Source organism: Leishmania braziliensis, chromosome 29, assembly GCF_000002845.2.
Source record: "Leishmania braziliensis MHOM/BR/75/M2904 complete genome, chromosome 29".
Lineage (NCBI taxonomy): Eukaryota > Euglenozoa > Kinetoplastea > Trypanosomatida > Trypanosomatidae > Leishmania > Leishmania braziliensis.
In genome coordinates this window covers 58,165-75,624 of record NC_009321.2, presented here as the reverse complement: position 1 = coordinate 75,624, position 17,460 = coordinate 58,165, and the positions used below count along the sequence as shown (strand labels likewise).

The window sequence follows — 17,460 nt, the reverse complement described above, 5'->3', positions numbered from 1 at the left end:
GCTCGTGTGCAGTTGCCTGCTTCACACTTTTGTTTTCTCTTCTTCCCTTTATTACTCTTCAGCAGTAAAGTCTCTGTAGAGCGGTTGGCTGCTTAGGGGAGATGAGGAGGAGGGGTGAAGGGAGCAGGAGCACTACTCCTCTCAAGACTTCGGGGACTGGCGTGACGGTAGACTTGTTCGCTGCCTCCAAAATTGCCGCTCCCTTTGGACTACGGTACATTCTCCTGCGCCCTTTTCTTCGCTTCCCCTCCGAAGCTGCTGCTACTCCCCCCGCTCTCTCTCTCTCTCTCGGTATCTCTGTCCGACTGACTTCAACCAGCGTACGCGTCTTGTGAGTATGCTCTCCTTTTATTGATGTGTTTCCGTGGTGGCTGTGGTTTCACGCATGAGTAGCGCATCCGCGTTTTGTGGAGGGCGCGTTTGCATTCACACTCTCTCCTCTTTCAGTCAGAGAGACTCGAGCACAGACGGCGCGACACGGGCCTTACCTTACCCCTGTGCCGACGCCTCCATGGAGACAGGAGCCATTCGCGACACTGTTATGCCCGCGCGCGTATGTGCATTGCGCCCTTGTCGCTTTGCTGTCATGCTCTCCAGTTCATTTCCTCACGGGGATGGTGCTCGGTACCGCTGAGTAGATACTGCCCCCCCTCCCCTATTGGTGCTCAGGCAATACAGTGAGTTCTTCTGTGCACGTATTGTGTTTGGATGATCTTGCCTCCCTCTCTCCACTCTCTTCTCTACCTCCGTCTGTTCCCCCCCCCCCCCACCGGCTTAGCAGGCAGACCCAGAGTGGTATACATATCTTCCTCACTCCCCCCCCTCTAGCCCACACATTTTCTCGCATAGAGCTGCTGGTGAGGCGAACGTGCGGGAGGAACGGTGTGGGGAGACTTGAGAAGGACTGCATATCACCCCTCCGGCTTTTCCTTACTTCCGCTGTCGGGCGCATCCTCGCCTCGCTTCTCCTAATTGTTGGGCAAAATATCGCACTGCATCTCCGCTTGTGTGTGCTTCGCCCATCTTTGATCTCGCTATCCACAAAAGAGGGCTCGCACCAGGAGTGCGGCATGAGCACTGTCGCTACTGATGCTGGCAGTAGCAGCAGCGGCTGCGTCGACTGTAGCAGTCTCCGACATGTTACGCTAGAACTTCCCCCGGTGATGGAGAGCGTGCTGCGCCCTCATCAGGTGAATGCGTTGGAGTTTATTTGGAAGCGTCTTGTGCTGGACGGCGCGCTACGCCTGGCTGCTCGAACCTTCTCCTCCACGATTGAGCAGCGGACTCGACTCTATCAAGAGGTATTTGGCGTCATTCTGGCCCACTCGATGGGTCTTGGTAAGACGCTCACCTCCCTCTCCTTCGTGCTGCTCTTTCAGGCACAGACGATGCTAATGGCAATGAAGCGCGATCGAGTGCGTCAGCATCAGCAACAGCAGTCAGAGCGCGCTTCAACAGCTGTAGCTACAGGCCTGGTGCCCAAAGGCGCTGCGTGCCCTGCACTCCGTGTGCTTGTTCTGTGTCCTCGCAGCTGCGTCTTACACTGGCAGGCGTCCATTTCGGAGTGGATCCAACCGCGGTATGCGGGGACCATGAGAGTCAACTCCTACGTACCCAGCGCGATGGGTATCTCCCTCAATGCAATGCACCGCAGCAGCGGCGGCCACTCGATTGAGGAGGTACTGCTTTCCTACTACCAGAAGGGGGGTCTGCTGCTGCTAGGCTACGAGGAGTACCAGCGCATTCTACAGTACGCGCAGGCGCAGTACCGAAGTAACCCCACCAACACATGGCCCCGCGTGTGGTCGCTGCTGGATCGCCTGCGACTCCATCTTCCACTATTTCAGGAGGTGCGCCTACTGGACATCATCGAGACCGCCGACCTCGTCATCCTCGACGAGGCACATCGTCTACGCCGTAGCAGCTCGAACCTGGTAACAGCGTTGGCGCGGCACCTCCGCAACATCCAGCTGCGGCTGGCACTCACGGGCACCCCATTACAGAACCACCTCGAGGAGTATAACACGATGCAGTCCATCGTCACCGGCCGCGAGCTTGACACCCAGCTCTTTCACAAACATTTTATTGCGCCAATCGAGAGGGGGCAGTGCGTGGACTCCACGTACCCGCAGTTTCTCGAGATGCAGCGGTGCATCGCGTCATTACGCAGGTACTTCGCCGACTCGGCGCACCACTGTGGGCCGGAAGTGCTGGCGGCCACTTTGCCACCGCGACGCGAGTTTCTCTTTTTCTTCAGACTCTCCGCAGCGCAGGAGGTGGCGTACAAGGCGATGCTGAAGCGTTTCCACACTCAGGTTGCTGCTGGAGAAAAGGGAGACTCAGTGCTGCGGCTGCACCACGTTGCGTCACACATATGCCTGCATCCCGCCCTGTCGGAGCTGGAGGCCTCGAGCAGCAGCACTGCCCTCGTCTCCGGTAAGGATGGCGAGGAGGACGGAGATGACGAGGATGAAGACGCGACGCCAGTGGTGTCCTCGACTCTGCCGGCAGCTGCCCTCTCCAACCTGGATGTCTCTGTGTCCCCGAAGCTGAGCTTTGCGTTCTACCTTACGCTACACATCGTGCGCGAGCAGCGCGAGAAGGTCGTCATCTTCTCGCAGTATTTGAGTCATCTGCGGCTGATGGCGCAGTTGTTGGCACGTGAGGGGATATCAGCACCATCCTTGACTGGGACCTCCTCCGACACAGAGCGGTGCCGCTGCATCGCTGAGCTGCAAAGCAACGACGCATGTCGTGTGTTATTATGCTCCGTCCGCGCGGGTGGGGTGGGCATCAAACTTACCGCGGCCAGTCACTGCATCCTTCTCGATGTGAGCTGGAACCCCACCGACGACGTGCAGGCCACGTATCGGTTGTATCGCTACGGGCAGTTGCGACCGGTGAACGTCTATCGACTGGCCACATGGGGCACGTCTGAGCATGTTGTCTTCGCCTACGCTTTGCAAAGGGCGTGGCTGCAGAAAAAAATTGCCGACATTACTGACCCGCGCCGCCAACAGCGCCATCAGACGCGCAGCTACTTCCGCTATCCGTGCGCAGTTCCTCTACCAGAGGACGGCTCGGGAGTTACTACTGATGAGCAGGTGACTCTGCCGCTGTCGCAGTCGTCGCTGAAGGAGACGCTGGCGAGTAATCGTCGGCTGGAGTACGCACTTGGGGTGTGCGAGACGCAATGCGCAGTCGCGGCTCACGTCCTACGCATGCACCCGGAAGAGAAGGGTTACCTCTACACTGTAATCCCGCAGTCGGTACTGCTGCTTCACAACGAGGATGACGTGATTCGCGAACGTGGGCGGCGCTTCGAGGATGCGGCCCAGAAGTCCCGCGCGTCTGTAGCGATTCCGCTGCAGGTGACCAGCGGAGGTGCTGCCAGCGCGCAATCGCGCGAGGACCTGAGCCTGCTGGACGCATGCGAGGCGGAGCTCGTGGACGCGGCGCGGCAGGCAGCTCATCTTGTGATCACGCACGTCTTGCGGACACGCGAGGAGGCAGTCAGTGGCCGCGATGCAGCATCAGAGGTACACACAGTGGACCAGACTATGTGTCAGCGGCTGCAGCCACTTCTCATACCGGCGCTGGAGGCACGGCCGCCCCCGCGGTTCCTGGCGGAGGTGCTGCTGCTCTGCTACCAGGCGGGCGCAGCCGACGTGTTCCGCACGCTGCTGCAGAGCAGCGCGTACCTGAAGCTGCGCACATACCTCGCCAGTCGCGTTCCGGCTGCTGGGCGACGTCGGACACGAGACACGGCGTTGCCCAGTCGGAGTCCTCTCGAGGACGCACTGCTCTTCACCCCGGTCTCCCTGTTTAAGTCGATGTCATCGGTGGAGGCAACGTACGTGGCGACAGAGCTCGGCTGCGACCGTCCGTTTGTTGGCTTCTGCATGTTGCACGGCCTGCAGAAGCTGTGGTACGTGGATGGGCGCCTGGCACTAAGTGAGACTACTCTGGAAGCGTTGGCAGCGTTGCTGGGCATCATCCCCGGTAGAGTCGACGGCGACAGCGACAGCGAGGAGGTCGAGGAGGCGGTCGAGGGAGAGGACGGCGTACGTGTGCGCTCGAGGCGGGATGCTGACGGCGCGTTCGCAGAGACCGTCCCAGCGTTAGCGCAGTCTGTGCTGGCCGCCATGGCGAGTTGTCTCGAGGAGCAGTGGCCCCCTTACGAGGGCTTCACGCTACCGCCCCAGCACCTCCAACTGGAGCGCGAGGAAATGCGCATAGGGCGCGCCTACCGTGCAGCGTCGAGGGCGCACATGGAGGGCTTGCTGCCCCTTTCCCAAGTGTCGGATCTTCTTCGACTGCCCTCCTACCGGCAAGGGCAACACATGTACGGATGTGCGCGGTGCCGCAGTCCGCTGCTGCAGCGGCTCGACGCGACACACCTGGAGTGCCCGCGCTGCCACTACAACGCCGAGTTCGAGGTGCGTGCCGACCCCCGCATGCAACAGCAGACGGTGCTTTACCAGCTCTCCGTAGTGGCCAACCTGCTCGACGCCTTTTCCATAACGAAGAGCTTCGCTGTGTCGTTCTCGCCGTCCGAGTGCGGCGATGTCAGTGCGGCCTTGCGGGAGGTGCATACGTCCCAGGCAGTATTTGAGTTCGTGCGCCGCGCGATGGAGGAGGGGGTGCGAGCTTTCCTGAGCGAGTACCCACCACGGCTGGTGCGACTGCTCGGGCTGCAGCTTGGAACTGGCGGAGACGTCGAGGAATTACGTCGAGTTTTGCTGGCAAACGGACGACTCGCCTCCCACACGAACGTGCGGGAGCACTTGCGAGAGCGTCTCGCGCAGGCGTTCGCGGACTTTGTGCATCCCAGCACGCTCACGCAGTTTGTGGCCATGCCCCTCATGTTCCTCGTCACGGCGTTGCATTACCTCGCTCGCTGCGAACGACTGTCCTACGCACACGAGCTGCTACTGGATGAGTGTCCGACGCCACGTCGCAAGCTTCTGCGCTTCGCCAGTGATGCCCTCGTCAAGGTGCTCTATGTGGAGCGGCTGTTGAAGCACTGCCGTCAGAAGCCCCTACCGTCCTCGTATGCCTCTTCGATATCGGTTGCTGCCTCTAGTGCGACGCTGGGGATGGGTACGGGTGCGCAGCAGGAGAACGTTGTGAGCAGCAATGGCGACGGCGCTGGCTCTCTGACCTCCCTTTTGATGGCCGCTTCCTCGTCGGCTGGGAGCCAAAGCCAGCCTTGCATTTCTACATCCTCATCGTCTTCCTTTCACAGCGACAGCAGCGGCGGCTCACGCAGCGACAATGCCGCCGGAGCACGGCGGTCGCACAAGGACCCGCTGCTGCATGCGATGGACAGCAGTCAAAATGGCCGCAGCGGTAGTGGTTCTCGCGCCACCTCTACCACCTCTTCTTCCTCGGCTCGCCCCAGCTCATCCAGCTCCTTCAACTCTGTCTACTCCGGCGATCGCGCCAGCTTCCCTGATGGAAGCGCGTCAGACGCGGAGGAGCGGGATGAGGCGATGCGGGGGCAGCAGGACACCGTGACGTGGTTGGAGGAGCTGGCGCGCAACACGCTGGAGCGGGCCGCCCCCACTGCGGAGGAGTTGGAGAGCGAGGCGGTGCAGCAGCAGCGGTCGGCCCAGTACTGGATTGCCTTTTGTGAAGTTTACGGCACCCACAGCGCTGAGACGCTCACTGTCTACATCGAGGACAAGGAGAGTGGCGCAAAGGTGTTGCCGCCGCCACCGCTGTCCTTTTGGATTTCGCAGGTTGCCCACACCACCATGGTTGGCTACTGCATGACCGACATGCTGGACATCTTCTTCAAGAAGGTGCTGGAGCTCTCGCAACAGGTGCGTGTCATATCGTAGTGAGGCGGTGCGAGGGCGAGGCTGTGGGTGGTGAGGGGGCGGCGGCGGCCTCCACACTCTTTTAGGCGGGGGTGGGTGGGCGAATCGCGAGACAGAGCTGAGAGACAGGCGGGCGGTGCTTCCTCCTCGCACAGCGGTGACACACGTAAGGCCCAGGCACGGAGACTGACATCCCGTCGCGTACCGCCAAAGAGTAACAAACGCCCGGGCCACAAGGGGCGGCGAGTCAGGCGAGAGGGGTGAGAGAGCTGCGGCTGGGAGAGTGGGCAGTGAGGGGTATCAATGCCAGAATGCCCTGTTCGCACGCACAGCGCGTCGTGTGGGTAGGGCTCACATGGTCCGATACCTCAACACTACCGCTGTGTAAAACACAAGGTGGCTGACGGCCCATGCCACTCCTCTCTACTGGCTTGTCGCACCTACCAATGCTTCTCAAGGAGATGAGCATCGTCACGACAGCAGGGTGCGTGCGCTGTGCTACTGCTTGATCCACGATGTAATCGTCCCCGGTTTACGATGCTTTGTGCGCGTCTCTGTCGGGGATTCACCACCTGCCACGCGGCAAATTTCCCCTCCCTTCTTCCCTCGCTCTTGTCTCCATTCATGCTTCCATGACTTCCTCACTGAGTCCTGAAACACTTTATACGGCACTGCTGCGCACGCACACACTTGCAGAATTCATCGATGCCACGAGGACATCCAAAGAAGGACACTCATACGTCTCTGTACACACAAACGTGCCCTTGGAAAGTAAGACCCCACCACGGGGCCTCTATACATACGGAGGCGAGACCTCCGTGGGCTGCACATACCGCCCTCTCCTTCTCTCTTCCTGCTACACTCCTCGCCGATCCTTTCCGCAGGCACAGGCAACGCTCTACATCGACTCACGAGAAAGCCTGCACAGAGCGAAAAGGACGAAAAGCGCTCAACTGAAGGTGCATAGGGAGCTGCCACGATCACGGTGGTTCTGGTGGAGGCAAAGGCATTCGATCGTGCAGCGTCCCCTCTCGGCACTGCGTCTGAGAGCAGGCGGTCCACTCCTTCTCTCTCGCAGCGTCGCAGTGGGCACTTTAGAGGCAATTGAGTTCACGATTTCCTCTGCTCTTTTTTTTTTTGGGCGTGCTGCGCAGGCACCAGGCGTAGCGATTGGGTGCCTGCGCGACTGAACTGCGCACATTGCGCCAATGGACCGCTACGAGGACTCCTTTGAAAGCGCCACCACTGCGACAGACGTGGAAGACGGCACCACGTCGGTGCGCACCCGTTCCACGACAGTCACTTCAGGCGGGTCTGTCGATGCTAACAACGAAAGCGGCGTTGACAGCTCAGGTGATGCCATCTCGGATGGCAAGGGAAGGAGCAACGAACTGACTTCGGTCTCTGCCGCAGGGTTCTCACCGATGCCAAGTTATCCGGTGCCCCCCTTGCCTGCGGCTCCAGTTCCGGTACCGGTGCCTGTGCTGTCACTCATCCCTTCACCGGCATCGCCGCTGAATGGCGGCAGCGTGGACGGCTTGCGCGCGTCGTTCACTTCGCCTCCTGACAACGCGGTGGTTTCTGAGCAGCCGCTTGAATTTGGTCAATGCGTGACGGGCGGAGAAGCAGAGGGTGGGAGGCGGGACACGAGTCTGACTGACAGCGCCAGAATTGAACCCTCTACCGTGTACGATGCCTCGGGAGTTTCTCGCAGCGAATTTGCAGGGACCGCCAGCGATGACGCCGATCACGGTCATCAAGGGCCGAAGGGCGTTGGCTTCGAGACTCTCTCCCGGTTCGTGGCCTTTCGTTCCAGAGGCAGTGACGGCACGACGGGACCGACGTCGGAGCGGCGGAGCTCCGTGATCGAGACGGCAATGTCAGCCTCCTCAGCCCTGCTGGGCGGGATGCTCACCGCGAAGCGAGTGACAGAGGGCCGTGGTCTGAGGGAGAGCGACGAGAGGTGGTCCACTGACGACTCTATAGCTTCCCAGTCAACATTGGCGCAGCCGGCCGAGTTGCCACAGAAAGTCTCGCCGGAGTCGAAGGCGGCCTCCATGACTGCGAGCAGCGTCTTCAGCACTCTTTCACAGCATCTACAGCGACAGAAGCCGTCTCGACAGCGGTCACAGCCGGCCTTTTTGTCAGCGCCAGCGACTGCCTCTGCGGCAGTCACCTCTTCGGTACCAATGCCTGCAGCCACCATTCCCGAAACGTCGTACGCCTCCACTGAAGGACCAATGGCGGCACCCGTCCCACTCCTAACCCGCCAGCTGCTAAGCCCCTCACAACCCCCCGCTCTAGCCGTGTCGACATCGACACCGCAAGACTGCGCTTCTCTCCCTCTCCCAGCGCTGCCGCCACCGGGATGGTCCTCCAAGATCGCCACCAACAATTCCACCACCATCACCACAGAGGCTCAACAGGGGTGGATGATCGGTGACGTGCAGTACCTCCCCAGCTCGACAGATAAGGCGGCGGTCCAGCAGATACCACCGCTTCCTTCGCCATACGAGCATCATCGGCACACTACGGAGCAGACGCGCACATCGGAGCTCCGCGAGGCATCAGAGGCGGTGGAAAGGCTAGTGAAGGCGTTCGCAATGTTGAAGGGATACAGCCGCCTTGAAGGAGCGCAAATCAGAAGTCGCACCCTCGCTGATGGCGTGCGGACCCCGGTGGAAACGGCAACCACTGTTGTCGCCTCTGCTCATCGGCTCGGGAGTGTTTCCACTGTGCAGGTGCGTGACGCTGTCCGCCCGCGCGGACCCCGCGTCTTTGTACCTGAAGTGGCGTCGTCGGCCATTCGTGCCTCCAACTCAGCCGTCGCGGCTTCACCGCAGCGAGTGTCTGCCTCTCCCCAAGAGGAGAGGGAGAGCGTGGCCGAAGGGGTCGTGCTGGACTGTGTACTTGAACTCTTACAGGAGCATACAGGTCGCACCGCGTCCTCCTCCGTGGGTGAGCACAAGGGGGAGGGGGCCAAGAGGACAAGGCAGCCAACGACATCGTCGTGGCAGGGGGCGAGACCTCACTACGAGGTGGTGACGGCTGACGCTTTCGTGTACGGAGGCGGCGCGATGGGCCACGGGCGAGCTTCGCACTTTGCGGCTGGCACCACGTCTGCGGCTCCGCCGTCCCATGTGTACTTTAACCCATCATCAGCTTTTCTGGGGGGGCTTGGTCGAAGTGGTGCCCCTTTGTTCGACCCCCGAGATCGGCAGAGCGCTGTCGACCTCTACAATGTCGTGCGTGAGGCGCTCGATAAATATGTACTGCGCCGCGTGGTGATGGGCGCAGGGAGCGCAGAGGAGCCCCAGTCGCGCGCCTCTCGCCCCCGCATGCTGCCCATCACTGCCACATTTGCGTGGGTATTACTACTGGACATGGTGAGTCTGTGCGAGGAGATAGCCCGTGTTGCCTACGACGCAGCGCCGTGCACCCCGAGCGCTGTGTATCCTGTGCTCGCACAGTTCAGGGGGGACGCGGCGTGCGAGGAGGTTGTCAAGGCGGCGATGCACTGCTTACCCTTTGAAGCACTCAACACTGGCGATGGTGACTCCTCCACGCCAGGGGATGGTGGCTGCATCTTCCGCATGGCCTGCTGGGTGACTAAGCAACAGCTATGGACCATCGCTGACGCTTTGGCCGATACGATTCGCGAGGACGCGGTGAGACGCGCCATGGCACAGCAGTACTCTCCGTTTACCGCGATCCCAGCGACCGAGGTCGATCCTCGTGTGCTGGTCCCTCCCACCACTCCACTGCTTACTCTGCAGCCGCTGCCGAGCCGGAGGGGTGGCGGTGCCGTGCCGATGGTGGGCGATGCGGTGGAGGCGTCGGCCACTGCCGCGTCGTACTCACGAGTGCGTCGAGGCGGCGGAGGAGAGGGAACAGGGCCTGGTCGTAGAAGCGCCGACAACGAACTCTTCGAGGTGCCTACCGCTGCATTGCAAAAGGTCGCCTACCATATTTCTGTTCTCACCACAGATCTGCTCTCTGACATGAGCACCGCGAGTCATCGAGCACTGTCGGCCTTGACTGCTGAGGAGTACCCCGACATTGCCGCTGCAGTCGCCGAAACCCTGAGCGAGCTGCTTCAAGACGAGTCCATCAAAGCGGCTGTGCAACGGCGAGCTGCAGAGAAGGTGAATAAGGCACAAATGGCGCGTGCTAGTTTCGCTGGAGCTACGCGTCAACGCAAGGAGCAAGCCATCATTGAAAAGGCGGAGAGAGAGGCAGAGGAGGTTGTGCGGCACATTCTGCAAGAGGTGAGGACACAGGGGGTTGCCTAGTTGCGTCCACACAACTGAAGCACGAGATTTCATCACTCATGTGTTTCCCTCTCCATGACATTGCGGGGTTCATGTCAAACACATCTCTCTCGCTACACCCCAACTTGCTCTCCATCTCTCCGTGAGTGTGGGGCTGACAAACTGGTCGGTTAAGTTGCTTTCCTCAACTGTTCTTTCTCGGGGGCAACGGTAAACACAACTGCCGTGTTTCGTCGTTCGCCTCCACACCCACCTGATGAGTCGCACGTACGCCTCCGTTTACCAACTCCTCCTGCGGGAAGCCTGGCAGGAGAGGAGGGAGGGAGGCGAGGGGGTGGTGGAGTGAATGCGCAGCAGAGGTGGCAGTAAACAACGGCTGTGTACGAAGCGAAAAGAAACTGAAGGGCAACGTAACCGTGGAAATGACTTCAAGGAATGCGGCAAGGAGTCTCCACTGCACTCGGTGCGCCTGACCGTTTCGTCTCCCCACCCCTTTCTTTCCTTCCCAGGCGTCTCTCTTTTTCGTTTCGGCAGTCGTCTCCTCCGCCTTGCCGTCTCTCGCAGCGCACGTCTCTGCGGTGCGACGTCCCTCCGTCCGCCTTCACACACCAGCAAAGACGTGCGCTCTGGTTGACCAAACAAAAACCTCATCGACGCACATTTTTGCCCTGCTTCTCCGCCTCTACTCCCCCCTCCCTCCCTCCCCCAGCGTTGCTCGTACTGTGGTGAGGGGGTGTGCGCACATGGGAGGGCGCGTGTGCTCGTGTGTGCGTCTTTAGAGGGGGGGGGGCATTGGCACCGACTGCGTGCGCCTCTGCTCCGTCCATGTAGAGCTTTTCTGTCCTCCTTTCCCCCCTCTGCGCCGTGTGCGCACCCCCTTCTCCATTTCGCCTCTCCCCCAGTCGCTTTTTTTTCCTTCTCCGTACGCGGCCGTGGTGACAAGTCCAAACGAGACGCAGCACCCCCCACCCCCACCCGAGCATACTCTGATCGGCGGCCACGTATTCCACCCCGACTACGCTACCGTCCGCACCAAGAACAAAGGGTAAGTGCAGGCAGGAGCACCGTCTGTCTGACTTCTCCACTTGCTTTTTTCTCCCTCGCATCGGTCTTCAAGGGTGGGAAGGATGAGTGGTTCAGCCGGTGCACAGTGCGGCCGGGCGCCATTTCTCCCACGTGACGGCAGTGGGAGCAGCTTCAGCTCGCTTTCTTACTCTTATGACTCATCTCGATCACTGTCCCGGTCATACTCCTACTCGTCGTCGACCTCCTCAAGTTCATCTGACGAGCGCCCACGCCGCGGCCAACGTCGTCTTCGCAGTCGCTCGCCGTCTGAGGACGCAGCTCACAAGCAGCCACGCAGCGACGCGGTGCTGTCGGATGATCTCTCTTTTGCATCTGGTCACTCAGTTCCGCCGTCTTACCACCACTCTCCATCCTTCATAGCACCAATGCTTCCACCGGTGCTCAGTGACACTGTGCTGCCTGAAACGCCGGACGCCCAGCTCTGCAGTGTCCTAGGCGCCCCAGACACCCCCAGCGAGGACTGGCCGTGTGGTGTGTGCAGCAACATCAACTCCAAGCAGCGGACTTCGTGCTTCCGGTGCGGCTGTCACTACGCGGAGAGTCTCCTGGCAATGCCAGGCTACGAGGTGTCGCTGACCCACTTGCCCGCTAGCTGCACCCCAGCAATGGTGGAGGAGGCGGTGCAACGGGTGGCTCCAAACTGCTCTTTGAATTATGTTGGCACTGACGTTGAGAAGGGCATCACGTACATTCAGTTTTCTTCCGTTGAGGAGGCGACAAAGTGTCTGGTGCAGAGTCACTGCGAGCTACAGCTGCGCGGCGGGGACGACGAAGAAGGCGTCAGCGTGCGCACGCGGCTGAGCTTCTCCCTGGGTCCGCATCCTTTCCACGAACGCAGAGAGACGGAGGAGCAGGTGGCACGGGCGATGGCGCAGGCTGCAGCGGAGAAGCAGGAGGCAGCGCTGCAGAAGGCGGGTGTGCCGCGGTTTTTGTGGCCTCACACGTGGCGCCAGCCGCCAGCCTTTCCCTCCGCCGAGAAGCACAAGGCGTTTCTCAGCACCATGTCTGCCCACTGGGAGTACCTCTCCGAGGAGCAAAAGCGCTACTACGACGCTGAGGTGAAGAAGGCGCTGCTTCGGACGGCTGCACCGACGGAGTCAGCAAACAAGAAGAACGGCACGTCTGTGCCACCCCTTGCGAAGGCTGGTACCGCGGCAGAAGTCGCAACCCCCCTCTCTGCCGAGTTGTCGTCAGCTTCCTCTTCACCTAGCACATCTGCTGCGGCGAGAGAGGCCGGTAAAACGTCGCATGCGCTGGACGGCCTCAAGAAGCGACTAGCGGAGCGGAAGAGCGCCATGAAAAAAGTTGACGGCGCTGATGGGACCAAAGCGGTGACGGGAGCTGGAATGACAGGGCAAGCGGGTGCTCTGACCGCATGTCACGGGAGAGATTCCACCAATAGTGGCGGTGGTGGTGCGGCTGGTCTTCCCTCTTCGCTGCGGAGGGGTAGCGGCGACTTTCCCGCGACGTCATCGCAGGTGCCGGCGGAGGCGCTCTTGTGGGATGGCTTTCCGGTGCCGCTTCAGTACACCAGCCTTGGTAAAGTGCCGCGTTCCATCGAATTGCCTTGTGTGCCCATCTCGGTGTGCGAGCGGCTGCTGCCACCGGCCCTACTGCATGTGGCACGCATGCAGTTCAAGCAGGCTCGCTAGCGGTGGGTCGAGTCTTCGCTGTCTCTCTGTTCGAGTTGGTCTGTGCTGGCGAGGACCGCACCTGGGGCTCGTTGATGTTACTTTGGTAGGCGTGCGCCCTTTTTAACAGTGAGATGCAAATATCAAATCGCACAAGTGACGGTGCAAGTGGCAAGGGGTAGAGGGAGGAGGTTAGTTGAGTATCACTCACCCAACCTGACTCCACTCGCGCATGTACCAGAACGTGGGCTGCAGTTATGCTAGTGATCGGTGCTCCTCAATCAGCACTCGGTGCAAGTGTGCAGCGCTGCTCTCTCCGTGTACGTGGACGCGGGTATCGCTTGCCTGTGTACGCCGGCATGTGCACCCCACATGGCCGAACGCATTGATCCGCTTCTGCTGTCCACTCTCCACTACGATTGAATCCTCCTGCCCTATTCCTTCTTTCCTCTCGTCATCCCTGTGCACATACCCGTAGCGGTGCGACATCGACGCCTCTCCTAAAGATTGCTGAGCTTCTTATGGTGTGTTGTCCTCCTGTTCTCGCCTTCGCTTCTCTCCCTTTCTCCTCCCTCGAAAGGGCGTTTCACTGCTGCGGGACGCACTTCCACTCTCCAGTCCTCCGAGAGTTCTCCATCTCCCATTCACACGTTCGGTTGCGAACCTCGTACAGCGCCTTGTACACTTATTGATGTCTCGCTCAAAGCACGTCGAGTGGGATGAGCAGAACCTGGAGGAGAATGCCGAGTACCAGCGCCAGCACCCCGTGACAATGCACATCACGGAGCCCAAGACGCCGTTCTCGTACGCTGATGGCGATGACTTGGAGGCCGAGGAAGAGGCCTTGCTCAAATGGGACCCTGCTGTGAACGCCAAGGTAAAGGAGATCAAGGAGCAGGTGACTGGAGACTTTTCTGATCGACCAATAGCTCCGACGACGAAGGCTGGGCGGCCAATGCTGGCGGAGGGCACTGTAACCGGCGAACTAGCTAAACAGCAACATCAAAAGGAATTTCGCAAGATGCGCAAGGCCGTGTACGCGGATGAAGGGGCCATGTTCAAGAAGGCCCTGACTCAGAATGGTAAGGACGAGGATGACGAGTAGATGACCCGACGCCGTTCTCCTTCTTTTGGTGAGTGTGCCCTACACTGGTGGCTGGCGCTCGTACCTCTTCCTTCCGTGGACGGTGCACTTTACTATAGCTGCATATGGAGAGGAAGCCGGTGGGCGAGGACGAGAGTCAGCAATGGGTAGACCGAAGGGGTCAGGGATTACAACGACGATGACGCGAGAGTGTCAAGAAGAGTTCGCCTCTCCTTTTTGCAGCTGCGGTGTGTGTTCGCTGTAGAGGCAGCGCGCCTCAGCTGTCTCTCCGAAGGGCAACATTGCCAAAGAGACTCGGCGCCGCTTCTTCTTGGTTTGCGGGAGTGCGTTTGTTTTTCCGCCTTCTCACCCCTCCTCAGCCCCCTCTACCGTCTTTGCACAGTCTTCCCTGGCTGTCTTTAGACGTGCTGCTCGTTTTCACTTCCATCTCCCCTTCCGGCTCTTTTGGTCCCCTTTCCCCCTTGGGCGCTTTACACTCACCCCATGTGGCGCATTGCCGCATCCTCCTGCGCCCCTTGCTCGTGCTTCACATGTGTCTCTCTCTTCCCCGTCTTAGTTGATACTTGAGCTGACCAGTATATGACTGATTGTGTTCCCATACAGAACGCGTCCGTGCCGCTACAGCTAGGCGGATGCGTCTCCTCTTCACTGTCTACCTCTTTTCGCTATTTCCTCGTTACTGCCCCAGTCTGGCTCATCAGGTGATGGATTCAGGTACTGTTCTGCTACCACTTCCCCTTGTACTGCCTCGCCCTACTCTTCTCATTCCTCTGTCTAACTATGTGTGACGAACAGGTTTAGGAGGAGCACAGCAAACGAGAATGAGAAGGCAACCACAACACTGCCTACCTCTTGGCAAAGGCTCGCCATAGGAGGCGACCGGCATTCCTCATCGCGGTTGCTCCTTTAGCCTTAAGTCTCTCGGAGTGTGTGCTGACGTGAAATCAGAGATTTGCTCACACTTTGCTGGGCTTTGACTGTCTGGCAAGTAGCAGCCGCCAAGCAAAAGGATTATCTTTCTATAGCTCAGAGCAGAGCAGTCGAAATGCAGTCTCACGGTTCAGCAACCCCCTCCTCGAACTTGCATGACCTCTTACGTCTGCCGTCTCCTTCGCTCGCGCAGCATGGCAGCTACAGAGCGCACTTCACTCGGTGTACGTTCTCCTTTCTTCTTCTCGTTGCACACGACACGCCAGCTAAGCGAAAAGGGCTTTGCTCATTTCATCACCAGTTGTCACCCGGCAAAGACCATCTCAGTTCAAATATGTCAGCCACCAGAGTCGATAGCAGACGAATGCAAGCATTGTCTTGCAGTCCTTGAGAAGTAAAGGAGCAGATTACACCGCAGAGGAACTGAAGGCAGAGAATGAGGCGGTACTGGCGGCCCTCTCAGCGCCGAGGCAACCCGAAGCAGGCATGAGAAGCGTGAAGTACTTCGTGGCGGAGAGACGTATGCGCAAGCACCAGCTACAAGTCTACCCGTGGCTGCAGGAGCCGATAACGACTGAACCACGTGGGCAGAAAGGGCGCAGCAGCAAATCAAAAGCCTGGGGCTCGCGAAGAGCTAAAGGAGAGGAGAGGAGAGCTCCATGAGTCTCGCCCACCAAGGCCATTTGACCCCCATGGCGGTGAGGCTGAGCTAGTGCGTGCTCTTCTCAAATGACCTGAACGAGGCAAGCTACGCACTGATGCACGTGATCCTCCACTTCAGCACTGATGACGCCATCAAAACGTATCATTGGCTTGTGGCCAGCCTCTGAGGCAAGTGACACATTGACTTCCGGCAGTGAGCGAGGTGCCAGACTGCAGTATCCTTTTTTCTCCGCAAAGTGGCGCGAGCTCAACGCATCCCCTCTTACAGGCTGAAGTGAAGGCAGCAAGTGACGGCCTGGTTGGCGGCGCGGAGAGTGCCGTGGCAGGGTTTCACAAGAAACTGGAGGACAACGTATTGCTTGGTGGCGGGCACATATTCTCGTTCACAACGCCCAAGGGAACCAAGCGGGCATGGCAGGCGTACACGAGATGGCGAGGCAGCTGAACGCTCTCACATCTGGTCTGGTTGACAAGGTGAACCACCAGATCAAAGGCTCTGAGGGCAAACATGCGGCAAAGCCAAACCACGCTACGGCTACGCCGGTGGTTACTCTAGAGCTGCGCTAACAGGGATCGTATCCGAGGTGGGAGCGGGTGCCGAGGCGTATTCCGCGGAGGCAGCGCTGAGGAACAGCAAAGCGAACCCATGCGAGGAGCACCAGCAGCAACACCCCTCAAGCGAAAGCGGACGCTGGACTCCGCGTTGAGTGGCTCGGAGAGGGACAGCGCAGGAACAGGCCAATGGGAGATGCTCACAGGAGGTGGCGTGTCGCACAGGAAGCGAGCAAGTCGCGAGCTGGATTGGTCTTCGCCAAGATTCCATGCCAACACCACCCGATTGCAAGTGCACGCGACTGGCCACCCTCACGGCAGATCCGACCTGGGCGGCTGTACACCAAGCCAGCACCGACGGAGTGAAGCTACTGCATACCCCCGCACTCGCGGCATCACGGGCTAGCCGGTATTCTAACCCGGTATAGCACTTCCAGCAAGGTACGACTGCGTATTTTCTACTCAGCCCTCGTCCTTCCTCGTCCCACGGTACGCACGCATGCCCTTCTCGAGAATCGTGGCACAACTGCCTCTGACCCTTGCCAAGTGCATGGCACAGCAGGGCTTTAGCGATGGCTGCAGGTTCTTCATGTGGGCCTCTATATTATCAGGCGCACTAGACAACTCGATGCGACAGTCCCACACCGCACCATCCAGCTTGGGCCCGTTCGTCCACGAGGCCACCCCAAGGAAGCCTCGAAAGAGAGAGATGGTCGTTATCAGACTCATGACTCCTCACTGCCACAGTTGCGCCAAACCGCAGCACTCGGGCTGGAACGCACAGAGGTGCTGACTGTGAGGTTTGAGGCCGTAGTGCCACTAAAGAAAAGGGTGAGTCGAGGGAGAAGTGGACAGACGGAATATGCGAGTGCGCTGGGGAGAGAGAGAGAGTCGCTTGGTGAGGCACGACCAGCAGGGAGCGCTCGTCTCTTCTTTCGCTACCGAACTCTCCACGCTTCGCCGAGGGGATGCCAAGAGCTAAGGAGACCCCATAGCTCCTCAAGGTATGTGGGAGGTGAAGAGCGATGCCATTGATTTTCTTAACCCCTCTCGCCGTTATCCCGATGGTGCGTCTGTGTGACTTTCTGTGGGCCGTGGCGAAGTGGGCACCGTATCCCCGTTTCGTATTGTGGAGCTTCTCATTGCAGAGGTGAACGTACGTGTAGTGTTCATACGACAAGAGCACCCGCGACTGCAGCGGTGTATCTTTACTTTCTTCTTCTGCAATGTGTAGTGTTCTCTTCTGCCTGTTTCACTGTGATGTTGTATGCGTTGATGTGTGTGCCCTTGTCCGATTCACGGACTAACACGATGGTGAAGGTGTGCCTTGGACTGTGAATGCTGCCGACGCACTCTTGCGCTCGCTCTCTCTCTCTCTCTTCTCCTTGCCCCCCCCC

General features: G+C 59.5%; 4 protein-coding genes across 4 annotated transcripts; all 4 read left to right on the top strand.

Annotated features, from left to right (window-relative positions):
• Positions 1-1,070: 1,070 nt before the first annotated feature.
• LBRM_29_0210 (conserved hypothetical protein) lies at positions 1,071-5,846 on the top strand (the record flags this gene model as incomplete). The annotated part of the gene is made up of 1 exon (XM_001566319.1): positions 1,071-5,846. The coding sequence occupies one exon, from the start codon at positions 1,071-1,073 to the stop codon at positions 5,844-5,846; it is 4,776 nt and encodes a 1,591-aa protein (XP_001566369.1).
• A 1,187-nt stretch (positions 5,847-7,033) lies between these two features.
• Positions 7,034-10,117, top strand: LBRM_29_0200 (conserved hypothetical protein; the record flags this gene model as incomplete). The annotated part of the gene is made up of 1 exon (XM_001566318.1): positions 7,034-10,117. The coding sequence occupies one exon, from the start codon at positions 7,034-7,036 to the stop codon at positions 10,115-10,117; it is 3,084 nt and encodes a 1,027-aa protein (XP_001566368.1).
• A 1,106-nt stretch (positions 10,118-11,223) lies between these two features.
• On the top strand, positions 11,224-12,834 carry LBRM_29_0190 (conserved hypothetical protein; the record flags this gene model as incomplete). Its single annotated transcript, XM_001566317.2, has 1 exon — positions 11,224-12,834. One exon carries the CDS (start codon positions 11,224-11,226, stop codon positions 12,832-12,834), a length of 1,611 nt encoding a protein of 536 aa, XP_001566367.2.
• A 670-nt stretch (positions 12,835-13,504) lies between these two features.
• On the top strand, positions 13,505-13,918 carry LBRM_29_0180 (conserved hypothetical protein; the record flags this gene model as incomplete). Its single annotated transcript, XM_001566316.1, has 1 exon — positions 13,505-13,918. One exon carries the CDS (start codon positions 13,505-13,507, stop codon positions 13,916-13,918), a length of 414 nt encoding a protein of 137 aa, XP_001566366.1.
• Positions 13,919-17,460: the final 3,542 nt, after the last annotated feature.